Source organism: Electrona antarctica (genome assembly GCF_951216825.1).
Source record: "Electrona antarctica genome assembly, chromosome: 3".
NCBI classification, from domain to species: Eukaryota; Metazoa; Chordata; class Actinopteri; order Myctophiformes; family Myctophidae; genus Electrona; species Electrona antarctica.
Genome location: NC_136808.1, coordinates 24,313,478 through 24,339,803, shown reverse-complemented (window position 1 = coordinate 24,339,803; position 26,326 = coordinate 24,313,478). Strand labels below are relative to the sequence as shown.

The window sequence follows — 26,326 nt, the reverse complement described above, 5'->3', positions numbered from 1 at the left end:
ATTTCCGTTGGAGAATTGTAATGTGGACCGTCTGATAATGTTTGATAGTTATGTCAATTTAAGAATGCATGTTTACCACATTGAACACATTTCTCACCACTGGTCCTTAATTGGTATGACTCATACTCAGGGACTGACCTCACAATCACTGGGCAGACACTCTGTCTTGTCTGTCCTGTCTGTCCTGTCTGTCTGTCTGTCTGTCTGTCTGTCTGTCTGTCTGTCTGTCTGTCTGTCTGTCTGTCTGTCTGTCTGTCTGTCTGTCTGTCTGTCTGTCTGTCTGTCTGTCTGTCTGTCTGTCTGTCTGTCTGTCTGTCTGTCTGTCTGTCTGTCTGTCTGTCTGTCTGTCTGTCTGTCTGTCTCCTACATGTTTCACTGTGTTTCCGTACAGTGTGCGTCAGCAGCTGTCAGCTGACGCATGTATGCATTTATCATGCATGTGCTGCCGTACACGCTTTTAATACTTTAGTATAGGCTACTGTGGTACTGTGGCTATAGTTCAATTAATGATGATTCAAGATGGATTTCTCGGTTGAACTTGTATGTGTAATAAGACTGTGGTAGAATTGAATAATCAAAGATCAGCATGCGTCACTGTTCTTTTCTCACGTTGCTACACGACACGTGTAGCAATTATGTGGAAAATATGCGCCCGTCGACCACTTGAACGTAACCCTATATAGCGTCCCTATTCTGAGCATGTCATGGTAAATGGTGCATTTATATATAGCGCCTTTATCCAAGGTACTTTGCATAGATTGTGCATTACATTCATCCATTCACACACCGATGGCGGCGGAAACCATGCAAGGCACCAACCTGCACATCGTGAGCAATAAGGGGAAGGACACTTCGACACTAACTCTGGGGGAGCCCGGGTTCAAACTGGGATTAACCTTGCGGTTGCCATCCGGCCACTCTACCCCTGAGCCACTGCCGCCCGTCATAATAGGCGAACATTCTGTGGAAATCAGCTCAAAACGCGTTGACTATATTTAGTGTAGAGGGGAAAAAGTATAGAGCCCTCCCTGAGAGCCTCCGGTCAACAAAGCATAAATAAATAGTGATAAAAATTGTTCAAGTCCAGCAATGTAAGTGGAATGTCTTGTCTGTGTCTAAACTATTAAAAAAATACATAAAAGTGGCCGCACATAGCTCCGATGTAATAATTTATGAAGACATTATAGGGAGAAAAAAACAACGTTTCAGCAGCTATTTAAGCCGTCTTCACCAGGGTGTGTCTAAAGTATGACATCTGGATGTCTAGATTCAAAGCCAAGAGGAATAACTGTAAAAATGTGGCTGGCATCAGCGTTTTCCTCTGATGCCAGATTCGACACCCCTCCGGTAAAATGCTTGGCTCTGATTCCCCATCCAAACAAGGGGAAAGATTTGCAACAAACAGCGAGAGCGAATAATTGGTTATTAAATGTCATGCAGACAGCCTTGGGTCAAACCTCAAACTACCACTGATTAATGCCGTGGGGATCCATGACTCTGCTTTTTTGATATCCCCTTATCTGCTTATGTGTTCAAATTGCTGATGATGGGGAATGGATACATCTAAATCCACACATTTCCATTGGAGAAGGCATGTTTACCACATTGACCTTGGCAATCGATTTGTGAGGCCATCATTCACACGTACCAAACACCAATCAAGCAATGTTTGGTAGTTTTTTTGTTTTTTTGGGCCACCACAATGCTTTTCCAATGGAAGTCACATGGTTTGACCAAACATTTTTGTTTGATGAGGGGGGAGGGGCAGAACACCACCAGCAATCAGCAATCAAACACAAATGTTTGATCAAACCATGTGACTCCCATTGGAAAAGCATTGTGGTGGCCCAAAAAAACTACCAAACATTGCTTGATTGGTGTTTGGTACGTGTGAATGAGGCCTGACCAAACTTGACACACAGTATGTCATTGGATTTTGTTTATGTCATATGGAAGAAGCTTCAAATTGACATATTGGTTGTTCAGTTTAAGCTTTTAGCTTCAGCCTACACCTTTTCGGGCCACTCAAGTGTATAATGTATTATGTATTGTTGTACATGTGAAAGGTTCGAAATAAACTAAACTAAACTAAACTAAACCTACCAGTTTTGGAGATATGGCTTATATATAGAGTAATGTCTTACAGAAAACAGCGAGTTGAGAAAACAGGCTTGAAAGGTTAACTTCTATGTGGTCTCTAACATTACACCTATAGCTACATGTCGATTTCAGCTCTGACATTTATTTCAGACATGCTCTATTTTATTTACATTATCAGAACACTTCAGTCAAGTGATGTACAGCCATTAACACATCTGTCCTTTATAGGTGAAGACGGCCATTCAAATAGTCAATTAGACATTCAGGCATCCTCGCCTCGGTGTCAACGTGTGTCAGACATTGTAAAGTGGCTCAGTGACTGACTGACTGACACCTCCATATTGAAACGGGAACTCAAAGGAATTTGTCTCTGGGTGATTTTCCTCTTTCAACGTAATTCTTCAGCAGACGGTGAAGGTTAAATAGCACTCCAGCCGCTCCGAACGATTGCCTTTCTCTCTTTTTTTCCCTGTCCTCCTCCTCCCGCTTTAAGCGCATGCATAGCAGCCAATAGAGGCTGTGTTGAAGGGAGGTGTGGAAGTGAAGGAGACTGTGTGGGCGTGTGTGGAGGTGTGCGTCTGTCAATTTCCCCACAATGTCCTCGCCCTTGAGTGACAGGAGCAATTAATGTGGTGGAGCTGGATGAGGCCAGGTGATGCAGGCAGGGGATGGAGAGAAGAATGGAGGAATGGATGAACTGCTTATCCGGGTGGATAAATGGATGAAAGGTTTTTAGAGCTCGAGTTTCCCGAGCTAACGGGACAAATTATAGTCATATTCCTTTCCTTGTTTGAATAGCAGTATAGCAGCATAGTTGCTTTGCATTATTTGAGAATATAGGATATATGGGTGGTGTTTACGAATGCTTATAGGGAGACTGGAGAGGCATGGCACCCTGCGTACCTTTACTTAACCCTACTTAGTTTGCCAGACCTCTTTTTGATTACTCTTCACAGAAAAAAATACAAAGAATCTACTCACAATGCATTGTGTTGCTTCGAGAGCTTGTAGATATTCTGAATTCTTGCCAAATATTTGCCTATTACATGCCCATATTAGGGATAGAAAAGCAATAGAATATAGGTTTTATATTTTTATTTTACCTTGATTTTTCAACCGCAGTTCAGACACATACCTCTGAACACACACGTCTATCTCTCTCTCTCTCCATATCTCCATTGTATTTTCATGAAGAGACCTGGGAACCACTTTTAACAGATTTCATTTGATCAATCCATTTAGTGGAGTCGAGCTCTTGCCCTGTCTGCCGTCTATCCATCTCTATGGAAAACAAATAGCAGTTTATTTTCGTAGAGCGGAGTGGTACTGACTGTAAACCCAATAACCCATCCATCATTGTCACGCATCTGGTCTTCTCAGACTATGAAATGATACATTCAAGACCATGGAGTGTTCAAGGTTTACTTTATAAGCTACAGTATATTTAAACACTGTAACGCTATACAATGGAATTGGATAAAGTATGAAATAACATGGTAATCTGAATTCTTCACATTCAGGGCATTGCTAATTAATTTAAGGCCACATTTGGGCAAATGTCTTTTTTCAGCAACATCAACTGTATTTGTTTGTTCCATTTCAAAAAGCATTTTAACAATTTGATTTAAAATATCCAGAAAATGTGGTGGTGTTTGAACAAACTGTCATTGATAGGACCAAATGTATTGTTTGAAACAGATTTTAAATAAAATAATTCTACACCCATGGTTCAGCAGTGTTATGAAACATATCCTGTGATTTGTTTTAATGATTGGTCTTCTTTATCATATAGTCACCACTGCACCAAAAAATTTTTATAAAATGGCTGACAGAAAATGATAACCTTGCCTGCGTGCCAGCGTGCGTGCCTGCCTGCGTGCGTGCCTGCGTGCGTGCCTGCGTGCCAGCGTGCCTGCATGTGTGCCATGCGTGCCTGCCTGCGTGCGTTGGTGTTTGTTGAGCCAGACAATAAGGCCATATGGGAATGGTGAGGCTCGAAACAGGGAGTGCATGCAGAGTTTAGGTTAATGCATTAATAAATGCCTACCCAGAATGCAACAGCGAAGCAATGCTTGCCACCATGGCTGACAGCGGCATCTCTTGGCAAAGTCTTTGGTTTGACAGCTGTTCAAAATTCCATCTGCACATGTACAGGATAGATATAATAGATATTTGTATCCGAGCTTCTATTTTATTCTGTGTGCGTGCGTGCGTGCGTGCGTGCGTGCATCCGTCTGTGCATGTGTCCAAGTTTGTCTGTTTGTCTGTTTGTCTGTTTGTTTGTTTGTTTGTTTGTTTGTCTTGTCCTTTGTGGTATAGTAAATAAGGTCAATTGTAAGAAAAGCTAACAAGCTGGTTCCCGGCAAACACAGTTTTATAACTGATACTACCAGCATTCACTAAACACAGAGATGTTCCAATTTGAATGCTTTGTTTGGATATGCTGAATGAGCCATCCCAGTCATTACAGCAGTGGTTCTCAAATGTTGTAATTTCAACAACAACTTGGTATGACCAATGCAACTATAGTCGCTAGGCGGTTTGCAACCGGTTGCAAGGAATTGCAAGAAACTGCAGCAGTCTGGAATGAAGGACTTACATTGGTGTGGACTGACCTTAGTCCACAGACCCCCATTACTCCCAAATGGAACCAAATGGCCCTTACGAATCCATCCATTTGGTTCAATTTGCATAGACCTGTAAGGGTCCCTGTTAACACTATTTTTACCGGGGAATTCTTAAAAAAATTATGGTGCTAGAGTGCCAGGAGATGAGGCAGATTTTACTCTGAGAAGCCCCGCCTTCCGTTCCCCCGCAAAAAACGGGAGGCATAATCTTCTGTTCTTACCTCACGCTGATTCATCTAAAGTCTCTCTAGAAGCGTTTATATTCCAAACGAGATGCTTCCTGAAGTCAGAAATGAAGACAGAACGTTGCCCTTTTGGTCAAAACCATGGATTACCTAGATAGGAACCTAGATTAGAGTTATGAGCCATTCTAATGGAGCCGTAAAAAACAAGGAAGTGAACGGCAGTGTGCACGTGTACACTGAAGAAGGCAAGGCCAACCAACCTTTATTTATCAATAAAAAAGACATAAGGACACCTATACACGTCCAAGGCACCCAGTGGATTTGATTTCCAGGACGTGTACGTTAGGGGTGCACGATTATGAAATTATGACCGATCTCCGATTATTTACAGGGTCATATCTGCCGATACCGATTCTGACCGATTCCGATATTATACAGGGGACCACAATGGAAAAAAGTCTAGGCCCTATAGAGCGTCGCAGTCCCGCCTCCTACCCTGGACCAGGAAATGAAACCCAATGCATTATTCTCATAGACATTTCTTAAAGTATTTATTTAAAGACGGTTACGCCGCGGACAAAGCCAACTCGAGTCGTGACAACTCATGACAACACAAACAATATTTTGGACCAAACAAATAATTAGAAAGAAGAAAAAAATGGCAGGTTACAACACTTTTTTTGTTGTTTTTCTTCTTTGTAATTATTTGTTTGGTCCAAAATATTGTTTGTTTTGTCATGAGTTGTCACGACTCGAGTTGGCTTTGTCCGCGGCGTAACCGTCTTTAAATAAATACTTTAAGAAATGTCTATGAGAATAATGCATTGGGTTTCATTTCCTGGTCCAGGGTAGGAGGCGGGACTGCGACGCTCTATAGGGGCTTGGCCCAAAGCCTGTTAATAACGTATTAAATCAATAAATAAATAGCCTATACTCTTTTCCAAGTGTCTGTTTTCACAACTGAATGAGATGAGTACACAAATTAAATGTAGAAACATGAAAAGTTTATTTTTACTAAGCTATTTCATCATATTTGCTTTTGTTCTAGACTAGAGGTACTAGACACTTTTCATTTATATTTAACTCATTGATGATTTTTTACATTTTTCATTTAAAAACATTTTTGCTGGTTAAAACCGATTAAATAATCTGTATTATTTTGAGACCGTTCCGATACCGATATGTCATTTTTATGGCCGACATGGCCTATTCCGATTATGCTACCGATTAATCGTATGCATCCCTAACGTCCTTAGCATAAAAAGTGTTAAGTACTGGGCTCCAAACTATCATTACATTTGCTGTGGACCCCTGCAAGTCCCCAGACCCCAATTAGAGAACCACTTGATTTATGGGCACAGCACGTGGTGGAGTTCTGCTTGGGCTGAGCCTGAGACATTGGGCCCTCTCTGCCCTCCAAGACCATTCTACTGGTGAATGCAGATGTCTCTGTCCAATAAGTCATGCAAACTATTGCTGCATAATTATGCGATTCCATAGAAAGAAAAAATAAAAACATGCAGGAACAACTGCATAATTTGCCTCACAGAAGCATGAATGTCATCATTGATCACGCCACAGGGAGTCTGTGTTATACGCACGGACAGGACAGCTAGCTAGGGATTGAGCTACCTCAGGATTTCACTGCAGTTTATTGTTACTGTTGTGTGTATCCCCCTCATCATACAGAATATACAATTGATACAAGTGATAAGCGATGAAACAAAATAAAATAAATTAGCTTTTTTGATTGATTGAAATATTTATTAACAGTTTGCAGAATTACAGTACATTTCAAGCACGAACTCAATACAAAGACTGTTAACTGTGAGTGGACGACCCAATTAAGCATTACACTTGTTTACAAGAGGGTCCACCTTGTTCAATTCATCAAAACATTTAGAGACGTACAAATAGACACTTCTATATAGTCAAAGAACAGAACAGGAATTCATCATAAGGGACGACATCGGAACTGGATACACGGTTCCATTACAGCTGACAAGTGGGGTTCTGATTAATGGGGTTCTCGCTCCTGACTGGATGGAATTCGTAACCCAAATGGACATTTATTTTCCTTTTACTAAAGAGCTGGAGCCTGGAGGCATGGAGAGAGACCCGTGCCACTGAACAAATTATAGCAATGATTACTATTTTATCACTATCTTACCGCAAGTTGGTTTAGTTAAGAGTGAACAGTGAAGGAGAGGAGACTGCACGCACCCTGAGGCTGCTTATATTTTGCTGGCAGACTTCAACCTGTCGAGAAGATTCTCCAGAAATGTCAACGCATCACCTGCAACACTCAGGATGAAGGGATTTTTGTTTTGAACGATCCGGCTGCATGGACCATAGCGTTATAAATAATAGAGACGGCACCAGAATTCCACCTCGCATGTAGTTGCTCACCCAGTGCAATATTATGCTCCCTTTTCACCCCTTTCTTCTGGGTTGGAAAAGTGGTGGGCTCCGCTTCATTTTGGGCCTAGTATCTACGTCATAGAATTGCATTCATGAGCGTGCCGTGCCGAAATCATGAACGAGCACCGCGAGTCGTTTGTGCGTTTCTTAGTGAGACTAAATATATTGACAATTTCGTAAAAAAAAAGAAAAACTAGACTAAAATGTTAGGAAGGAACTAGTGTACAAAAGATCCAGTATAAGTAAGACACAAGTCCTTTTACACTTGCTTGCATGCTGAAAATAGCAGATCTATACAAGCTCGCAGCGCGACGCGTTGTGAGCTTGTAGATCGGCTTTTTTCAGCAAGTGTAAAATCAGCCATTATGACACCATCAAGGTCCGCCAAAATACATTTTAGTCGACTAAATCAACTATAACTTTAGTCGACTAAAATCTTATGACATTTATAGTCGACTAAAACTAGACTAACACTAAAATGTGACTAAAACTAAATGAAGTTTTCCTCCAAAGACTATGACTAAACTAAAACCTAAATTTGCTGCCAAAAACAACACTGCACCTGGTATGGCATCTGCACCGCCCCTCGACCGCAGAGCGCGATACAGAGGGCGGACGCTCGTTGTCGGAGGTGAGCTTCCCTGATTTAACCTGACTCCGCCAGATTGTGGCAGTACTGAGTTCACAAGTTCCCTCCTCCTGCCTGCATCTGGGATCTCTCAGGCAGAAACGATGAACCCGGAAGCAGCGGGGACAAAAATCTGATATCTCCATAATAATTTCGATTGTAGTCTTACAGTTTACATTTGCGCTGTGGCACAGCTTCAATATGTCATAAGTCTCGCGTTGATCCTGCCTCTAGCGGCCCCATATAGCCGCATATCGCTCCGGCCAGAATTGGTCCGAAGTACATCGTCTCTGCCTGAGAGTTCCCAGACTCACCCTCTGGCAGAATGCAGAATGCAAATGTTGTCCAGTGGTTCCACCAGGCTATCCCTGATCCCTCCCGGGGCAGATATACAGTACGACAAGCGCTGCGTACTGCGTATAGCCGAGGCTATATGTGATCAGATTTGACTGAGAGCCTGCCATCGCGCAAATTCCAGCTTTTCACCGGAGGAGAAAAACTTTTTTGTTTCAAAATGAGTTAATAGCACAGGCAGACTCTTCACATACTAGAGCATGTCTGAAATAAGTGTCAGAGCTGAAATCGAAATGTAAATCTGAAATAAATGCTTAAACATGTAGCTAGGTGTAATGTTAGAGACCACTTATGTGAACCTTTCAAGCCTGTTTTCTCAACTCGCTGTTTTCTGCAAGACATTACTCTAAAAAGCCATATCTCCAAAACTGGTGGGTCAAACTGAACAACCAATATGTCAATTTGAAGCTATAATTCCCTGCCTTCATATGACATGAAAAAAACGAAAATTCAAAAAAATCCAATGGCAGTCCCTCAGTCAAATATGGTCACATATAAGCGGATAATCAAAAACACTACAGTACCACCCCAGACACAACGCTGTTATACCGTCAGGCAGATATAACGCACAGCATCAAATGCAATTGAACGGTCCGATAGAGCGTCTCAGCCCCGCCCCCTTTCATGAGAGAATTTTCCCATTCATTTTTCCCCATAGACGTTTCAGAAAGTATTTATTTAAAAACATGTAAGCCTTGGAAAAAGCCAACTTGGATGGTGACGCAAATCATGAACATTTGGGGGCCGAACAAATAATTTTGTATTTATTCGAATTATTTGTTTGTCCCAAATAATTGTGTTCATTGCCATGAGTTGTCACCATCCGACATGGCTTTGACCGAGACCTACATATTTGATGTCACAATAGTCTAAATCAAACCTTAATAATTACAATTACATGGATCATACTATACTAATAGAACATTAAATACACTATACAGCAGCTATGCCTGTAAACATAACATACAGGGCAGTGCTGGTTATCTCCCTTAGAGAGTATTTGCCAGTAATGTATAGCGATAGCCTTGCTGCATGCTCACTATGTAACTGCCTGGGGGTAAAAAAAAAAACTGTTTCTAAAATGAGCAGTATAAGCAACATGGTGCTTTGGTTACTCTTCCCTGATGGCAATAAGGTGTAGGTGGTGACTGTTCACTTCATAGATAGTACAATACACCCACAGGAACCATGCAGCAGCAGCACACTATATAGAATCTATATTTGGTATCTCTCTACGTCGTCCTCAGACGAGTCCTCCATCGGTGTCTCCAGTCATCTCAGTTCTCCACACATCTGGCCAGCTTATTTGTGCTTTCTGCGCCAGAATCCTTCTTTAGTATACGTCCACATAGGTAGGTGTGGAACGTCCTCTCGATCGATGCCCGTGTGTTGGTTCCCACAGCACAAGCTTTTTGGCCGGGAGTTCTTGGTGTCGGTGGCCAGCTGGTCTCATCCTCCTTAATGCTATCTTCTCTGATACACTTAGTAATGCCCCGTACAGACGCTTGTTGGTGATGTGCTCGTCCTGGTTGATGTTAACCCATTGATGCCTGGTGCAACCTATACGTTGTTCTACCCTTGATGCCGGCGCGCTCTCTGTGTCTCATCAGCTATTGCTATACATGTAGCAACATAACTATTTAAAAAAATAATAATCAAAATTCAGGCCCTAGAAGGCGTTCCCAGATTCGGCCTCAGGAATCAATGGGTTAAGTACCACACGTAACATTCTGGTGTAGCACCCGTCCAGGGATTTCTGTAGGGCTTGTGTTAGTGTCCAGCATTCACAGCCAGGAGAACAGACTCCACGGTCGCAGAGAAGAAACTGATTTTGATATGTCGGGGGAGGTTGGATTTCCACACACTGGTCAGTATAGTAAACTATAACATGCCAGTAGGACACAGCACGCTCAGTCAGAGCTGAGAGCATGGTGCAGCGCAGTCAACCATATGCAGGGGCCATCGCCTTGTCAGTGGTGGAAAAAGTACTCCATTGTTTTACTTAAGTAAAAGTACCAATACTGCAATTTAGAACTACTCTGTTACAAGTAAAAGTACGGAATTGAAAATGTAGGCCTACTTGAGTAAAAGTACAAAAGTATCGGCATCAAAATGTACTTAAAGTACTAAAAGTAAAAGTACTCATTGTGCAGAATGTGCCATTTCACAAGTTCAAAATGTGTACAAAATCTATTGACACAACGTGACGCATTGTGAGCTTGTAGATCGGCTATTTTCAAATGGCCGAAATGTATAGGGTTGAAGTAGCCTCGGAAACCCAGCCGTTTTTATTTCCAGGGAGAAAAAAAAAGTCTGGGTCCGAGGCTGAGCTCACACCTTTCATGCAATTCTCTGTGCTCGTTGGGTGTTGTGTCATGGCCGCCCAGCGGCCCAATGCATTTCCAATGGAGGTCACATGGTTTGACCCAACATTGTGTTGTGTGAGGGGGAGGGGCGCAGTCGTCCGCCCCTCCCCCTCACCCAACACAATGTTGGGTCAAACCATGTGACCTCCATTGGCAATACATTGGGCGGCCATGACACTACCCAACGAGCATCCAACGAGCACGAGAATTGCATGAAAGGTGTGAGCTCAGCCCGAGTCCACTTCAATTCGGCATAGAGTAACATCACTCACTCTCTGCTGATTTCTGATCGTCTGCACCTTTGTTAAATTGACACACACGCACACATATACACACACACACACACACACACACACACACACACACTCCTCTCTCTCTCTGTCGCTCTAATTAATTAGTCTCATGTCTAGCAGCTGCGCATAGTTTCTGCCGGCGGATCCTGCCGAGCTGCCTATGCCATAAAAAGCATAGGTGAGTTCCAGGCTAGGGTTGAAGTGGTTAATGTATGTTTTCTAATCAACATTGAAATCGCCAAAGTAACTAGTAACTAAAGTTCTCAAATAATTGTAGTGAAGTAAAATTACAAATTTTGGCTCTGAGATGTAGTGGAGTAGAAGTAAAAGTACTGGAAATTGGAAATACTCAAGTAAAGTACAAATACCTCAAAATTGTACTTAAGTACAGTACATAAGTGAAAGTACTTACTGTAGTTACTTTCCACCACTACGCCTTGTTGGTTCGTGGTGGACAAGTTTTTTTGTCAAAATTGCCACGGACATACAAAATGACTGAGTGGACAATAATATTAGCAGAGACACACAAAGGGGATTGTCCTGAATGACCAAAACAGGTCTCTCTGTAACTCTGAGTGTACAAAAGGACGGGTCCATTTGGTTCCTTCAGTACACTCTCAGAGTTATATTGGACTATGACACATACTGGGCTCCATTTTCGTCTGATCTTTCTAAATACACTGTTTTGGGATTTAGCAGTGGGGAAGGGGTGTTCCCCCACTAAAGTTGGTATTTTGGTTACCTGTCTAAATCCCTAAAAAACCTCTGTTACCTGTTATATTATGCATAGGTGTGGTTTGGGCGTTACAATAATTAAACCAATCACTGGTCCATTGCCATTGCCTTTAAGAGATCCCATATCCGTTGCCCGTTATGCCCAGTTCTATATTGCTTCATAGCAATTTTTAAAGCATTTTAAAAATGTTAAAAAGTTCTGTGTAAACTACGAAATTAGGGCTTTCATTTGGTATATAGAGCGTGCGTGTAGGCCGTCTCTGGGGAATGGTATGAAGCGAAAAGGAAAGTTTGGTAAATACATAGAGAATACAGGAGAATAAGGAGAGATGACACAGCCTGCACTAGCGGACATCTCCATGCAGGCACGCGGTGCCCCATGCGCGCCGCTCTTTACCAAACTAATTTGGCATTACGGGTGCTTTGAAACTCCACTATCGCTTTCCCAAATGTGTGTGACCAAAATAGCAATTTAGGGGAAAGCGTGCCAGCACGCCCATGACCACACCTCTAGGCGCAAATACCGGTGTCGGCAAAAAGGATAGCGGGTGACACTGGACCAAAATACCGTTAAGGGACAGAGCAAGCTCCTATTCGTAATTTCCGGGCAGCGGCTGAATTGCGGGCCGAGTCGCGGGTAAAGACGGAGACGAAATTGGAGCCCATGTGTCAGGTATACGTATACGTATATACGTATACGTTGATTAGCAGTTTTTTCAATGTCTAGACGTTGAAATAACGTTGTGCCATTTAGACGTCTAAAAGCCGACTATATTGCTCAGTGGGGTATTATGATCCAAAAATTCAAAATAATAACATTATAAGTTGTACAGACATATTGATGACCCCTGACCACATGGGTTACTGTACAGACATATTGATGACCCCTGACCACATGGGTTACTGTACAGACATATGACCCCTGACCACATGGGTTACTGTACAGACATATTGATGACCCCTGACCACATGGGTTACTGTACAGACATATGACCCCTGACCACATGGGTTACTGTACAGACATATTGATGACCCCTGACCCCCATATATGAAACTACTGGTCCAATTCTCCGTCCCCATTTATGGAGTTGGAACAACAGATGTTCAGGGGGAGGAGAAACGCACCTTGGCCCTGCCCTTCAGGCCACTCTCCGCCCCCCACGTCAATCTACCTGTCCCTATTTATACCTGCCCAGTACCACCCAGAATCCTCCATGTTTCGCCCGCGTCGCTGCGTCGCACACTAGCCGCCTTCCTACAGGCTTCTCGCAATTTGATTAATAGACTACTATTCCTTCACTTACCGTCGTCCACGGAACCAGCTTTTTACCTCCTTCGTCCGTCATAACCCCCGCCGCCATATAGCCACGGAGTCCCCGTCTTCCACCTCCAGCAACAACAACATCCACGGCTTCCAACTCCGTTACCGGCTCCGTACTTCCAACGCCACCCAGGCTCACCAACACGTTTGCTGCGGGATACAAGGACAGACGCCTCCCGCCCCAACTTTCAAAACCGGCACACCGTTCCGTCTCGACACGGGACCCCCGCCGATCAGATGACGTCACCCACAGTTCCAGAGCCACGCCGTTCGAGCCAAGCAGAACGATCCATCCGCCCCACCAACGCAACAACTCACAAAGCTAAGTTTCATTCAACCGTCACAAGCCACAGCGTAGCTCAGGGCTTTCCATTCATGCCCGAAGCTTCACTGACGCGCAGCCTGTCACGTCATCACTCCGTGACAGCCACAACCAGAAGCAGTTCTTGCTGAAACCACACGGGGTCGCTGAAAGCCAGCTAACGGATTGCACTTCATAGTGCTTTTCCCTGCGGCCATGCCTACCCGCAGCTTTTCATTAATGTTAACAGATTGCACTTTCACAGTGCTTTCCCTGTAGCCAGGCTTCTTGCAGTCTTTCATTCAGGCCTCAGCCTTTCATTCAGCTTTCGTCCGTCAGATAGCCATGCTCCCCCCGTCCCCCCTCCTTCTCTCAGCATGTACTCAGCATATACTCAGCGTGTACTCAGCTCGTACTCAGCCCGTACTCAGCATATACTCAGCATGTACTCAGCATATACTCAGCTCGTACTCAGCTCGTACTCAGCATGTACTCAGCATGTACTCAGCTCGTACTCAGCATATACTCAGCTCGTACTCAGCATATACTTCAGCTCGTACTCAGCTCGTACTCAGCATGTACTCAGCTCGTACTCAGCTCGTACTCAGCATATACTCAGCTCGTACTCAGCATATACTCAGCTCGTACTCAGCTCGTACTCAGCGTGTACTCAGCTCGTACTCAGCTCGTACTCAGCTCGTACTCAGCATGTACCCAGCTCGTACTCAGCACGTACTCCCCTGCGTTGGCCCCGCCCCCCCTCTTCCCAGCCTTCCATTCAGGCCCCAGCCTTTCTTTCAGCTTCATGCAGCCAGTCAGCCAGTCACGCCCCCAGCCTCCGCCATGCTCCCAGCGCCCCTTTCAGGCCCCAGCCTTCCTTTCAACAGACGTATAGCTTGTCATGTAGACAGCACAATAATTGCTTTGCATGTTAAAAAAAAAAAAAAAAAAAAAAAAAGAGTCCCCCCCCCAGCCAGTCGGTCAGCCATTCACGCTCTCAGCCTCTCACGCAGGCCCCAGCCATTCTTTCAGCCTTTCATTTAGCCAGTCAGCCAGTCACGCCCTCAGCCGCGCCTCCCTCAGGCCCCAGCCTTTCTTCCAGCCCTACCTCCTCCCTCCCCTCCACCCCTTCCCTTCCACACTTCTCCCCACCACCCCTCCCCCACATGGCACATTTCTTCCGAACAGCGCAAACAGCGCAACCCTCCAAAGCTCCCCCCCTCCACAAGCACAATCCCCACAATCAGTGAAACCCCTCCAAACCCCCCCACCTCAGCGCCTGCCCCCACACCCTCACGTCCATCCTGTCCCTCTTTTCCTCCTCCGCCTCGCAGGCCGCTCCACCCCCCACCGCCCCCCCCCGATCTAGGTTCTGCCCGCCTCGCCCTCCCCACTCAAACTTCCCCCGCCCCCCCATCCCTCGCCACCGGGTTGGCTGCATTGATCTAGGTTCTGCCCGCCTCGCCCCCCCTGGCTCCGCCCGCCTTCCCTCAGGTTCTGCCCGCCTGTCCCCAGGTTCTGCCCGCCTACCCCCCCTTCCTGGCCCCTCTCCACCCTACGCTGGATCTCCCCAGCGTTCACACTACGCTGGTACCCCCCAGCGTTCTTTTCCTCCCCCCCCCCCCCCCGCCCCCCTCCCCCCTCCTTCTCTCTCTCGCCAGTCAGACAGCCACGCTCCCGGCCTTACATCCAGGCCCCCGTCCCCCCTCCTTCTCTCCTCACAGCCTCCGGTGATGGCTCTGCCCACCGTCCCTTCACCCCCCCCCAGCCACCCCGCCACCTCCGCCGATGGCTCCACCCAACTCCCTTCCCTTCCCTCCCGTCATCCTACCCCTCCCACCCTCCTCACCCAGTTCTTTCAGCTTGGACACACTCTGTTTTACATTTCACCTTTCGATATTGCTGTATTTAGTGCACGTTGTTGATTTTGTGTTTTGTATTCCGGCTACTTTGAACAAGGTTAGGACGACGACGACGATGATGATGATGATGATGATGCTGATCCTGACCCCTCCTCCCGGCGCCGTACGCCCCCCCGCTCAGTTTTCCCCCGGACGGCACCGCTTGCCTCCCCCGTCCCCCTCCTATCCTTCCACAGCTAGTCCGGCGGCCGCCCCACCCAACCCCCCTCCGCCCCCTCCTAAAACCCCCCGCCCCCCTCCTTCTCTCCCTCCACAGCTAGTCCGGCGGCCGCCCCGCCCAACACCCTTCCGCCCCCCCCTAACCCCCCCACCCCTCCCCGTCCCCCCTCCCTCTCTCCTATCCCCGTCCCCCCTCCCTCTATCCTATCCCCCCCTCCCCCGTCCCCCCTCCCTCTCTCCTATCCCCCCCTCCCCCGCCCCCCCTCTCTTCCACAGCTAATCCGGCGATGGCTCCGCCCATCGTCCCTTCACCCCTCCCCTAACCCCACCCCCACCCCTCCGTTCTCTCCCATCCCCCTCCCCACGTAGCACGTACTGGTCTGGCAGCCCGTACTCTGGTCGGGCAGCCCACTTCCCCTTAGGCCCCGCCCACCTTCCCTCGGCGCTGCCCGCTTTCCCTCAGGCTCTGCCCGCCTGCCCCCAGGCCCCGCCCACCTTCCCCCAGGCTCTGCCCGCTTTTCCTCAGGCTCTGCCAGCCTGCCCCGCCCACCTTCCCTCGGCGCCGCTCGCCTTCCCTCAGGCTCTGCCCGCCTCCCCTTAGGCCCCGCCCACCTTCCCTCGGCGCTGCCCGCCTTCCCTCAGGTTCTGCCCGCCTGCCCCCAGGCCCCGCCCACCTTCCCTCGGCGCCGCCCGCCTTCCCTCAGGCAGCCCGCCTGCCCCTCCCCCTCCCGGCCCGCCCTCCCGGCCCCCTCCCACCCTACGCTGGCTCTCCCCAGCGTCCCCCCCTCCCTCTCTCTCTTCACAGCTAGTCCTCCCTCTCTCTCTTCACAGCTATTCCGGTGGCCGCCCCGCCCAATTCCCCTCCGCCCCCTCCTACCCCCCTCCCATCCACCCCCTCCCCCGTCTCCCCTCCTTCTCTCTTCTCACAGCTAGTCCCGCCCCGAGAGTGCCTGCCCCAGGAGTTTCAGCTAGACCACTTCCCCCACGCTCGATCCGCCTTCCTCCCGACTCACTCCCACCCCCAGTTCTAGACCTTGCTCGTCTTTTTTTTGGGGTCTTAGAATGCCTACTACGCACAGACACGGGTTCCTCACTCAGACCCGTATCCTGCCCCAGACCCTCAATCTCCGGTCACCATTCTCCCCCGGAACTCCCTCTCGACACTTCTCCGTAGCAGCCCTCCACCCTCCTACGTGGTCAGCTCGGACCGTCCGCCCCCTCAACTCTCCCTTCCCCAGACCTTGCCACGCCCTCCGTTTTCACTACGCCCTCCGCCCTCACTAGTCACTTTCACTAGCCACGGCCACTTCACTCCTCCGCCCCTGCAACTCTCCCTTCCCTAGACCTCGCCACGCCCTCCGCCTTCACTAGCCACTTCCGCTAGCCATGGCCACTTCACTCCTCCGCCCCTACAACTCTCCCTACCCTAGACCTCGCCACGCCCTCCGCCTTCACTAGCCACTTCCGCTAGCCACGGCCACTTCACTCCTCCGCCCCTACAACTCTCCCTTCCCTAGACTTCGCCACACCCTCCGCCTTCACTAGCCACTTTCACTAGGCACGGCCACTTCGCTCCTCCGCCCCTACAACTCTCCCTTCCCTAGACCTCGCCACGCCCTCGGCCTTCACTAGCCACTTTCCTAGCCACGGCCACTCCACTCCTCATGCCTCCACGACCAGAGCTTGCTCCCCGTCAGTCCTCGGAACCCCGGTTAACAACGTCCGCACCAGACGCTGCCACGACCCCCAGACCTCTTTTCGCCCACGCAACCGGAACCACTGCCTCGCAGCTCGGTTCCCATCGCACACGGTCAAATCCCCAACACCCTAGCGACTCCCGCAGACAACTTCCCGCAGACAACTTCCACGCCACTCCTTCCACATCGGCGCCGCATCCACCGCCGCCAGCCGAGGCCCCCAGGACCACGCCGTCCACCTGCTTGGCAGATGGGCTTCCCAAGCCTACCAGTCCCACCCGTACGAACCTCCTCCGCCTTAGAACAGCCCTTCCCCTAATTAGTAGTCGCTCCCCGTTGTTCCTTTTGGGGATATCGTCCATGCGCACCGTAAGACGAACGCCTTACGACGAACGCCACACGACGAGTGCCATTCGACCACCTCCCCAAAGACTCAGGGTCGGCGACCCCCCCGGAACCTACATATCCGTATTCATTCATCCCTCCTGCATCCCTCCATTACTTCACTGTCAATAAATCACTTAAACCTACCCAATGGTGTGTTTATTCCTACCAGTGAAATGGAGTTGGAACAACAGATGTTCAGGGGGAGGAGAAACGCACCTTGGCCCTGCCCTTCAGGCCACTCTCCGCCCCCCACGTCAATCTACCTGTCCCTATTTATACCTGCCCAGTACCACCCAGAATCCTCCATGTTTCGCCCGCGTCGCTGCGTCGCACACTAGCCGCCTTCCTACAGGCTTCTCGCAACCCACCCCCACCCCTTCACCACCTATTAAACAAAACTCTCTCCTCTCCTTCTCAGGTTCTTGCGGGGGATATCGTCCATGCGCACCGTAAGACGAACGCCTTACGACGAACGCCACACGACGAGTGCCATTCGACCACCTCCCCAAAGACTCAGGGTCGGCGACCCCCCCGGAACCTACATATCCGTATTCATTCATCCCTCCTGCATCCCTCCATTACTTCACTGTCAATAAATCACTTAAACCTACCCAATGGTGTGTTTATTCCTACCAGTGAACATATAGGGCGGCCACTATATGTCCCAATCACATTTGTTTGCTCCCGATCCGATTCTGATCATTTGATTTTGAGTCTCTGCCGATACCGATTTTTCCCGATCCGATATTTACATTTTTATAGAACCATATGTATGCCATATCACAATAGTACAATATCCAAAATCACACACAACATCCGGTCTAACATCATGATATGGATATGATATTGATACTAGGGATGAGCCGATCACATTTGTTTTGCCCCGATCCGATTTCAGATCACGTGATCGGATCGGGACAACCTATAGCGACCACGGCCGCAGAGCTCTGCTATTCAATAATCAAATAATTTCATGCATTGTGAGTGACCGAGGTAAAAGGGGCGCTCTCTCTTATCATCGTACATCATCAGACACATAATGACGTGAATTCTCCATTCACTGTCAATTTGTGTAACACGAAAATCGACACTAATAGCTCAGAAATTATGGAGAGGGCAGGAGGGTAATCTGATTACTGGCCAAAGACGTGTATATTGGGGTTTTAGAGTAATCAGACTGTACTGCCTGGACTAGAGTACTCTCATTAACCTACTGGGACTGAGGCATCCTTTGAAGCTGCAGTATGCTGAGCTTCTGCCAGGGATTATACCGCTGGTGTTGCATGGCGGATGTCTTTGTTTGCAAGCCGTTGTGTTAATGCTGATGGTCATTATGGAAATCCAAATAACTGGGGCACGGCTTTTATACCTGTGCCAGGTCAGAGCGGCTTTATCCATTTTTTGGGGGGTATTAATAAGCTGTGGAAGCTGCATGGACAGAATTAAAATAAATAAATACAGGAAATGTATTTGACGGGGCGGGGTATGTACCGATTGCTTTTTATTGCAAGAGCATGTCTAGATTGACAAACAAAGCCAAATGTGATCAAAGCATGTGACCGAGGAGGTTTTGGCCTGAGGGCACTATGGGGAAAAGGCCATGAGGTTGCCATCTGTGCCGTCTGTTGAAAACGAAGGTGCACAGCAAATGGGCTGTTGTAGCCCTATATGCACACTGCAGGCCATTTTGGAAAGAACCTGGGCCCCTTACCTACTTCCTTCACAGGTGTTACCGATGATACTAATGAAGGCTCTGTTCCATTCTGGTCAAACAGAGTCAGGGTGCTGCTATTGTGCATGTTGGCTCACTGGAAACACTCTGCTACACCAGTGGCTCTCAAAGTGTCCTTGAGTGGGTTCCAAATGGCCCCGTATGGGTGTGTAACTCTGAGCGTGTATACATGGAACCAAATGGACCCGTAAGGGTGCAGTATACTGGTATTAGGTACTGTTGAGGCTGCACACTGGAATAAACTTTGAACCCAGTGAGGTGGGGAGCAGTAAACACAGAAGAAGACTGGCTCGCACACGCACGCACGCACGCACGCACACACACACGCACGCACGCACACACACACGCACGCACCTATCTATCCCATCTATATTTGAGTTCACATTTAACTAGAAATTCTTGGAAAACTCAACAACAAAGTGTTTCAGGATACAGATCACAGGTATAGGAAGCATGGGCTCCTCATGGTGCCAATTATCACAGACACTGAACATAATTTTGCCCAATGCCTTATAGCTCTTGGCTTATTGGGCGTTCCGGCCAATCTACAGGGAGTGCAGGCCTCTCACAACTGATTTATGGACATTACCGAGGCTTCCAATTATGAACACAAGAAGTTTACTTAACCAAGCTGTATAATAGCATCCTTAATACGTTTGTATACTTAAGCACCTTGGTAAGGAATGCCTCTTCCAGACTGCAGGTCAAATGTACATGTACCCTTCCAAAATGGTCACTTCTTCGTCCTCATCATCATCAACAACAACAACAACAACAACAACATCTGGTGTATTGGCTGTGACATCTGAAAAGGCATCATTTTCATTATTGAGCATGAAACATGGCAGTTGAAACATGGGACTCATGGGACAGGGTTTCGGTAACTGGTTTGTGGTCATGCAGACAATGACGAGGAAATGTATTCGTTTTTCGCTCTGTTGTTTTGGCGAGCTTTTAAACAGTGTGCGGATCTCCTCTTTCCTTTCTTAGTTATTCTTTTGGATCCTGCATGCGCCTGTTGAAATGTGTGGATTTGCGTGCACCTCTTGACCATTGCAATGTATTAGGATACCACAGAGAGAGAGGTTGAGTCTGGTTGGAAGGACCTGTAATCTGGCTTTGACTGTAAAGGTGACTATATATCCTCATCAACTGCATACTTTTTGAATATTGTCTGCATCGGGAAGCTAGCTTTCCCTGTAGTTTTAAACCAGTCCAGTGTTGTTGTTTTTGCTGTTGTAACTATATGGTTGTCCCGATCGGATCAGGTGATCGGAAATCGGGGCCGATCACGTCGTTTTCAAATGATTGGAATCGGATCGGGAGCCAAAAAACGTGATCGGGACATCCCTAGTTGTAACATTACAACGGTACCTCTGTGCATTGACTGGTGATATATGATGTTCTGTATCAATGACAGTAGCCCTTACTGAGATCAGTTGGTAATAATGTCCTCAGAAAAACTGCTACAGTGTCCGAGTCAGGTTGAAGCCAGCACTCCAGTTCTCACACAGAGGTCATTGAGGTCAGGCCAATCTGACAACCCCCCCCCCCCCCCCCCACACACACACACACACACACACACACACACACACAGTCACACACACACACACACACACACACACACACACACACACACACACACACACACACACACACACACACACACACACACACACACACACACACAATCCATCTGCCAAATGGCTCTCTCTTTTCCCCAATCCGTTTTGACATTTTGCCCTTCCCTGTCCTGATCTATGTCTCTCCAAATCTCCTCTTTTTTCACTCCTGCTCAGCTGACAGTTTGAGTACCTTATATACTGCACACATTTAACTGTATATATGTAAACTGCTGTGACTGTTCTATTCACCATCAGGCACGTGCACACTGCGCGCACACTGCGCGCACACGGCACACTGCCCGCACCCGCGCACACACGCACACACACACACACACACACACACACACACACACACACACACACACACACACACACACACACACACACACACACACACACACACACACACACACACACACACACACACACACACACAGAGATTACTAGCTTGACTATTAATCTGCATACAGTGATGTTTTTCACTCTGGCAGATTTGTCTGCAGGTTGTTACGGTAACCATCTATAGATGGCATTAATACATGCAGCATAACCAAGGTCCAGGTTAATGTGTGTTGACCTCTCTCTCTCTCTCTCTCTCTCTCTCCCCACACACAGGGTCTGGCGTGATGAGTACCATGGACCCGCTCCTCTTCATCACCCTCCTGTTCCTCCATATGCTCCTCCCCTTCCTGCTGACCCACTAAAAAACAACAGACTGGAACCAAACCTATATGTTCTTCTTCTTCTTCTTCTTCTCACTGACGTACCAAACAACGAGAGCCGATCGATCGACCCGGCGGGGCTGACGACGATGGAGGAGGAGGGGGAATATTATAGATAATAAATACATGTATACACCATGTTACCACAAACACCATAAATAAACCCACGTGAGCGGTGCAAAGGAGAGAGGAAGTATATATAGGAGGAGGTGGAAATCAAAAACGATGGCAATGCATGGGAAGGAGAGAGAGAGAGAGAGATAGAGAGAGAGAGAGAGAGAGAGAGAGATAGAGAGAGAGAGAATGACATGCTCCTTGGACTTGGAAGGACAGAAAAAGCGAGAGGAGCAGAGAGGATTGTGGGATTATACGATTCAGATTGCAGAGAGAGAGTGAGAGAGAGATAGAGAGAGAGAGAGAGAGAGAGAGAGAGAGAGAGAGAGAGTAAGAAGGGGAACCAGGAGATGGAATTGTTTATAATGGAGAGAAGCCGCACACACAAGCCTCCGTTCCCACGCACAGCCCTACGGTGTTCCCACGCGAAAGCCGAGCGCTCTGCCTGCATCGCATCCGCCCTGCTTCACGCATGGCCATTCTTTTTTTAATTTATTCATTTTACAGTGGAGATCTTTTCGTTTTTGTATATATTTTTTTCTTTTCCTTTCTTTTTTTTCGGGAGGGGTAATTTCACGCCATCACATTTCTTTGCCGACATTATTCTTTTCTCTCGATATCATATAAGAGTGCATATATAGGAACCCACGGAAACAGCTCTTGTTTCATGATGTGATCCCGTCGAAGCCCCGGCATCTCCATTTGTTTTCCAACAGACGGCACGTGCATGCCGTCTATCGGGGGCAGTGCGGGGGTTGATTTGCATGAGCTGTTGAGCAGTTTAAAATAGCCATCTTGTTCTATAAGGGGTCTCTCAGAACGCATCAATAATGTGTAGGCCTATACGTCCAATGTACAGTATGTGCTCTGTTCCCCAACGCGCACACGCACGCACGCACACACACACACACACGCACGCACGCACGCACGCACGCACGCACGCACGCACGCACGCACGCACGCACGCACGCACACACGCACGCACGCACACGCGCACACACACACGCACGCACGCACACGCGCACACACACACACACACACACGCACGCACAAACGCACGCACGCACACACGCACACGCGCACACACACACGCACGCGCGCACACGCGCACACACGCACACACGCACACGCACGCACACACACACAGACACACACACATACACGAGTAAGAGTGCGCGCACACACGCACGCACGCACGCACGCACGCACGCACGCACGCACACAAATGCAGACACACACGCTTTTGTTCTCAATGCCTCGTTCCATATGATGTCTATGACAAAATATAAACTGATATATTTTGATTAAGGTAAGGCACACATTACATTACATTGTTGTTGTTAGTCACCTTCAATAATGTTTATTTTTATTAATGATATGGTGATCAAGGTGAGACATTCATTTATATATGAGATTAAACAAAAAAAATAACTTGTTGGTATGTTGCCAACACCAGTTGAATCGAAGGTTGTCGTTTTTTTGTTTTGTTTTTTTTGTAATAAAATCTCAATTTGAAAGTTTGTCACGCGAGAAACTTTTTTTGTACCAACTGCAGCAAACACGTGAAAGGAAAGATGATGTTTGTCTAGCCTACATATAGATTGTGTTATGATTCGAATGTGTCAAAGACTGTTAGTGTTGAAGGCTTCAAATGAAACAATCCCCCCCTCTTCTGCTGAGAGAAGACCATTATAGTAACTGGGATTAGAGGCAGTCTCTGTGCTATTATGTATTATGTAAAGCCGGATTAGAATTTCCACTAAAACTTGGATGGGGGAAGAAGACCGTTTGGAGACAGGCCTAGTAGCTGGAACTCTGACGGTCTGGACACGGCATATTGAGGCGTGACTCCAGAGAGTTGTTGATTATTCATGAAACAAGTGTGTCAAAGACTCAAAGAAGAAGGCATAGCGTGCGTATGAGGTACGACAACTTGAGTAAAGCCAAAACTCTGTTCAAACATGACCCAGAATCTGGGTCATGGGTCAAGCGGGAGCGTACCTATGTTCCCTATGCAGGTTCTATGTTCCCCACCATGCAAAAAAGGTTCTTTGTTCCCCACTTAGAATAAACCTAAACCTAAACCAGAAACCTAGCCTAGTAATTTTAGTAATTCTAGTAAGACTAAAAGTATTTTAGCAACTTAGTCTTAGTGTTACTTTTAGTAGCAAATTCTAATTTGTCTTTGAACAATCCATTTAACTTTAGGCCTACCTATAGGCTACTTAAACTATCTAGTCTTAGCCAACTAAAAATTAACTGGCATAAAATAAATTGTTTTCTGCAACAAAACAGCCTATACGTACAATCGGTTTGGGGCTCCCATAAAAAATTCAAGAACTGCATAGAGCACGAAAAAATTTAACCAAATGGACCAATCCAGAATGGTCCATTTGGTTACACTCTTCAGAGTTACAAATGGATAAATGAGAGACTTTTACTGTGTAATGACAAAATGGAATCCATGACCTACTGTAGGCCTACTATTAGCTTTTTGTTGTCCTCTTAACAGTTATTGCGCCATTGGCGTAGATCTACGGAAATTAATAAATATGCTACGCTCCACGCCATTGCCGTTGATGTCCGGCAATAGAGCACCGAAGTCCTGACATCACTGTCAGTAGAGGGCGCCAGTCCACAGGTTTGTGTACTTTTTATTTGCATTGAAATCCCCATAGGGGGATTTTAGATCTCTTCATAAGAACTGTATTTGAAAAATAAACTGATCATCTGGCCTTTTCACTCATATGGATATGAAGCATCGACTGAAGGTGGAAATATACCCAAAGAGTAACACAATAAGCGCTAGAAACGAGTCAAACAACCCAGAGACAACATTTCCGGGTAGGCGGGGTGGCAGCTGCTCGTCGCACAACATAAACTGACATGTTAATTACGTTTTTTTAATTTATTTTTATTGATATTTAATGTTTCGTGGTTAGTACGAGTCGAGTCACCGCTAGCTGAGCTTACGTCAACGAGGAATCTCAGGAACGCAATGTGTTGACAGCTGGGCGTGACATATTAGCAGCGACATTGCTTTCATATGTAGTTTCAAGGCTTTTGCGGCTAAATTAATTCCATTTTCTCCAGAAACTGGCTGTATCAAATATGAATGGACATCATTGATTGGTTGATCGGTTTATTTTTCAAACACAGTTCTTATATGAAGCGACCTAAAATCCCCCTATGGGGATTTCAATGCAAATAAGAAAATACATGAACCTGTGTGCTGGCGCCCTCTACTGAAAGTGACGTCAGACTTCGGTGCTCTATCGGTGTCTTATAGTGCTTTTGATTGATCAAGTCATAATGCTACTCACGTTAGCATCTGGTTGCTAGCTGTTGTTGTCAATAACACTGCATCACGCCATCTTGATCGTCGTGCCCATAAACATCCACTCTATCTGTTTCTTTTAATCGTCAAGGACCCCCAGAATCATATGTAATCCCCCCCCCCCATCTGAAAATATGTTGTTCCAGGGAGCCCCCAGAAGCAAAGATTTGAGTTAAAAACGTACGCTGTGAAAGAATATATATATTCAATGATTTGCACACATTTTCACGATTTTTAAAAAATAGCAGATATGCTATATATATATATATATATATATATATATATATATATATATATATATATATATATATATAATCTTTAAAAAAGCTTGAAGCTGGAACATCTGTTATGTTTGAATAACCAGCGCAAAAATCTAAAATGACAACGACACTTTCCCGGTTTGCATAGGTTAGCAATAACACAAAATAAACACACACGCAAGCACGTGCACACACACACACACGCACGCACGCACGCACGCACGCACGCACGCACGCACACACACAGTTTATAAGTCTAGAGCTAAAGTAATGCTTTCACAAATTAAAAAACCCACGCAGGCTGAGATTAAAGTGGATTATGATTAACCCAGTTGTTGTCATACTGTCTGCTGTCTGCCTGTGTAGTCGTGATCTGACTGTTGTTGTCTCATGACATCTGATGTTGGAAAACTGCAGTTCAAACTGCAGTCAAACGTGTTCCTTGTGGGCATGATGTTGCGCTATTGCGCTAAAGTCAGCACAAAAAGTTCGGAATGATATAATTGTAATCGTTGATTGGTCATCATTACAATGAGGTACAGCTTGCAAGGACCAGGCATTTGTGGAATGAGCAACACTGCTAAACGTGTGAGTTGCACCCATAGAGTTATAAAAGCTAGCGAGCAGACAGCCCCGCCCCTGCTATTCATTTCGATGGAAGTTGCTCAGTGGCGTTTTTAAGCACCTACTTCCGCATGTTGTCGATGCACGCACGGGCCTGCCTGCAGTCCCAGTTCTGACCAGTAGGGCCGAGCGCTTCAACGTTGTCCAGCCCTTCTGGGGGCTTGGTTGCACACCCATGCAAAACATTTTGCCGAAATGGCAAAATGGTTGACATTCAAACCTTGCTTTGGGTTGCTTAGTGGATTGGATGATTGCACTGCACAGTAATAAGGAAAAAACAACATATAATGGCCATTTTTACACTTTATTAATTTTACACTCAGTGTTATGGAACTCAGTAGCGGGTGGAAGATCCAAACGCAGCCAAACGGTGCCAACATCCGTGGCACCTTGTCCTCATGCTGGTCACCAAACCT

General features: G+C 46.8%; 1 protein-coding gene across 1 annotated transcript in view; it reads left to right on the top strand.

Moving 5' to 3' along the window:
* Window positions 1–21,760, top strand: part of vstm2b (V-set and transmembrane domain containing 2B) — a 41,098-nt gene extending 19,338 nt beyond the window's left edge. The window contains exon 4 of the mRNA XM_079496258.1: window positions 21,469–21,760. Within this exon, the coding sequence (XP_079352384.1) occupies window positions 21,469–21,557 (89 nt within the window). The 3' untranslated portion in view covers window positions 21,558–21,760. The remainder of the gene's footprint in view (window positions 1–21,468) is intronic.
* Window positions 21,761–26,326: the final 4,566 nt, after the last annotated feature.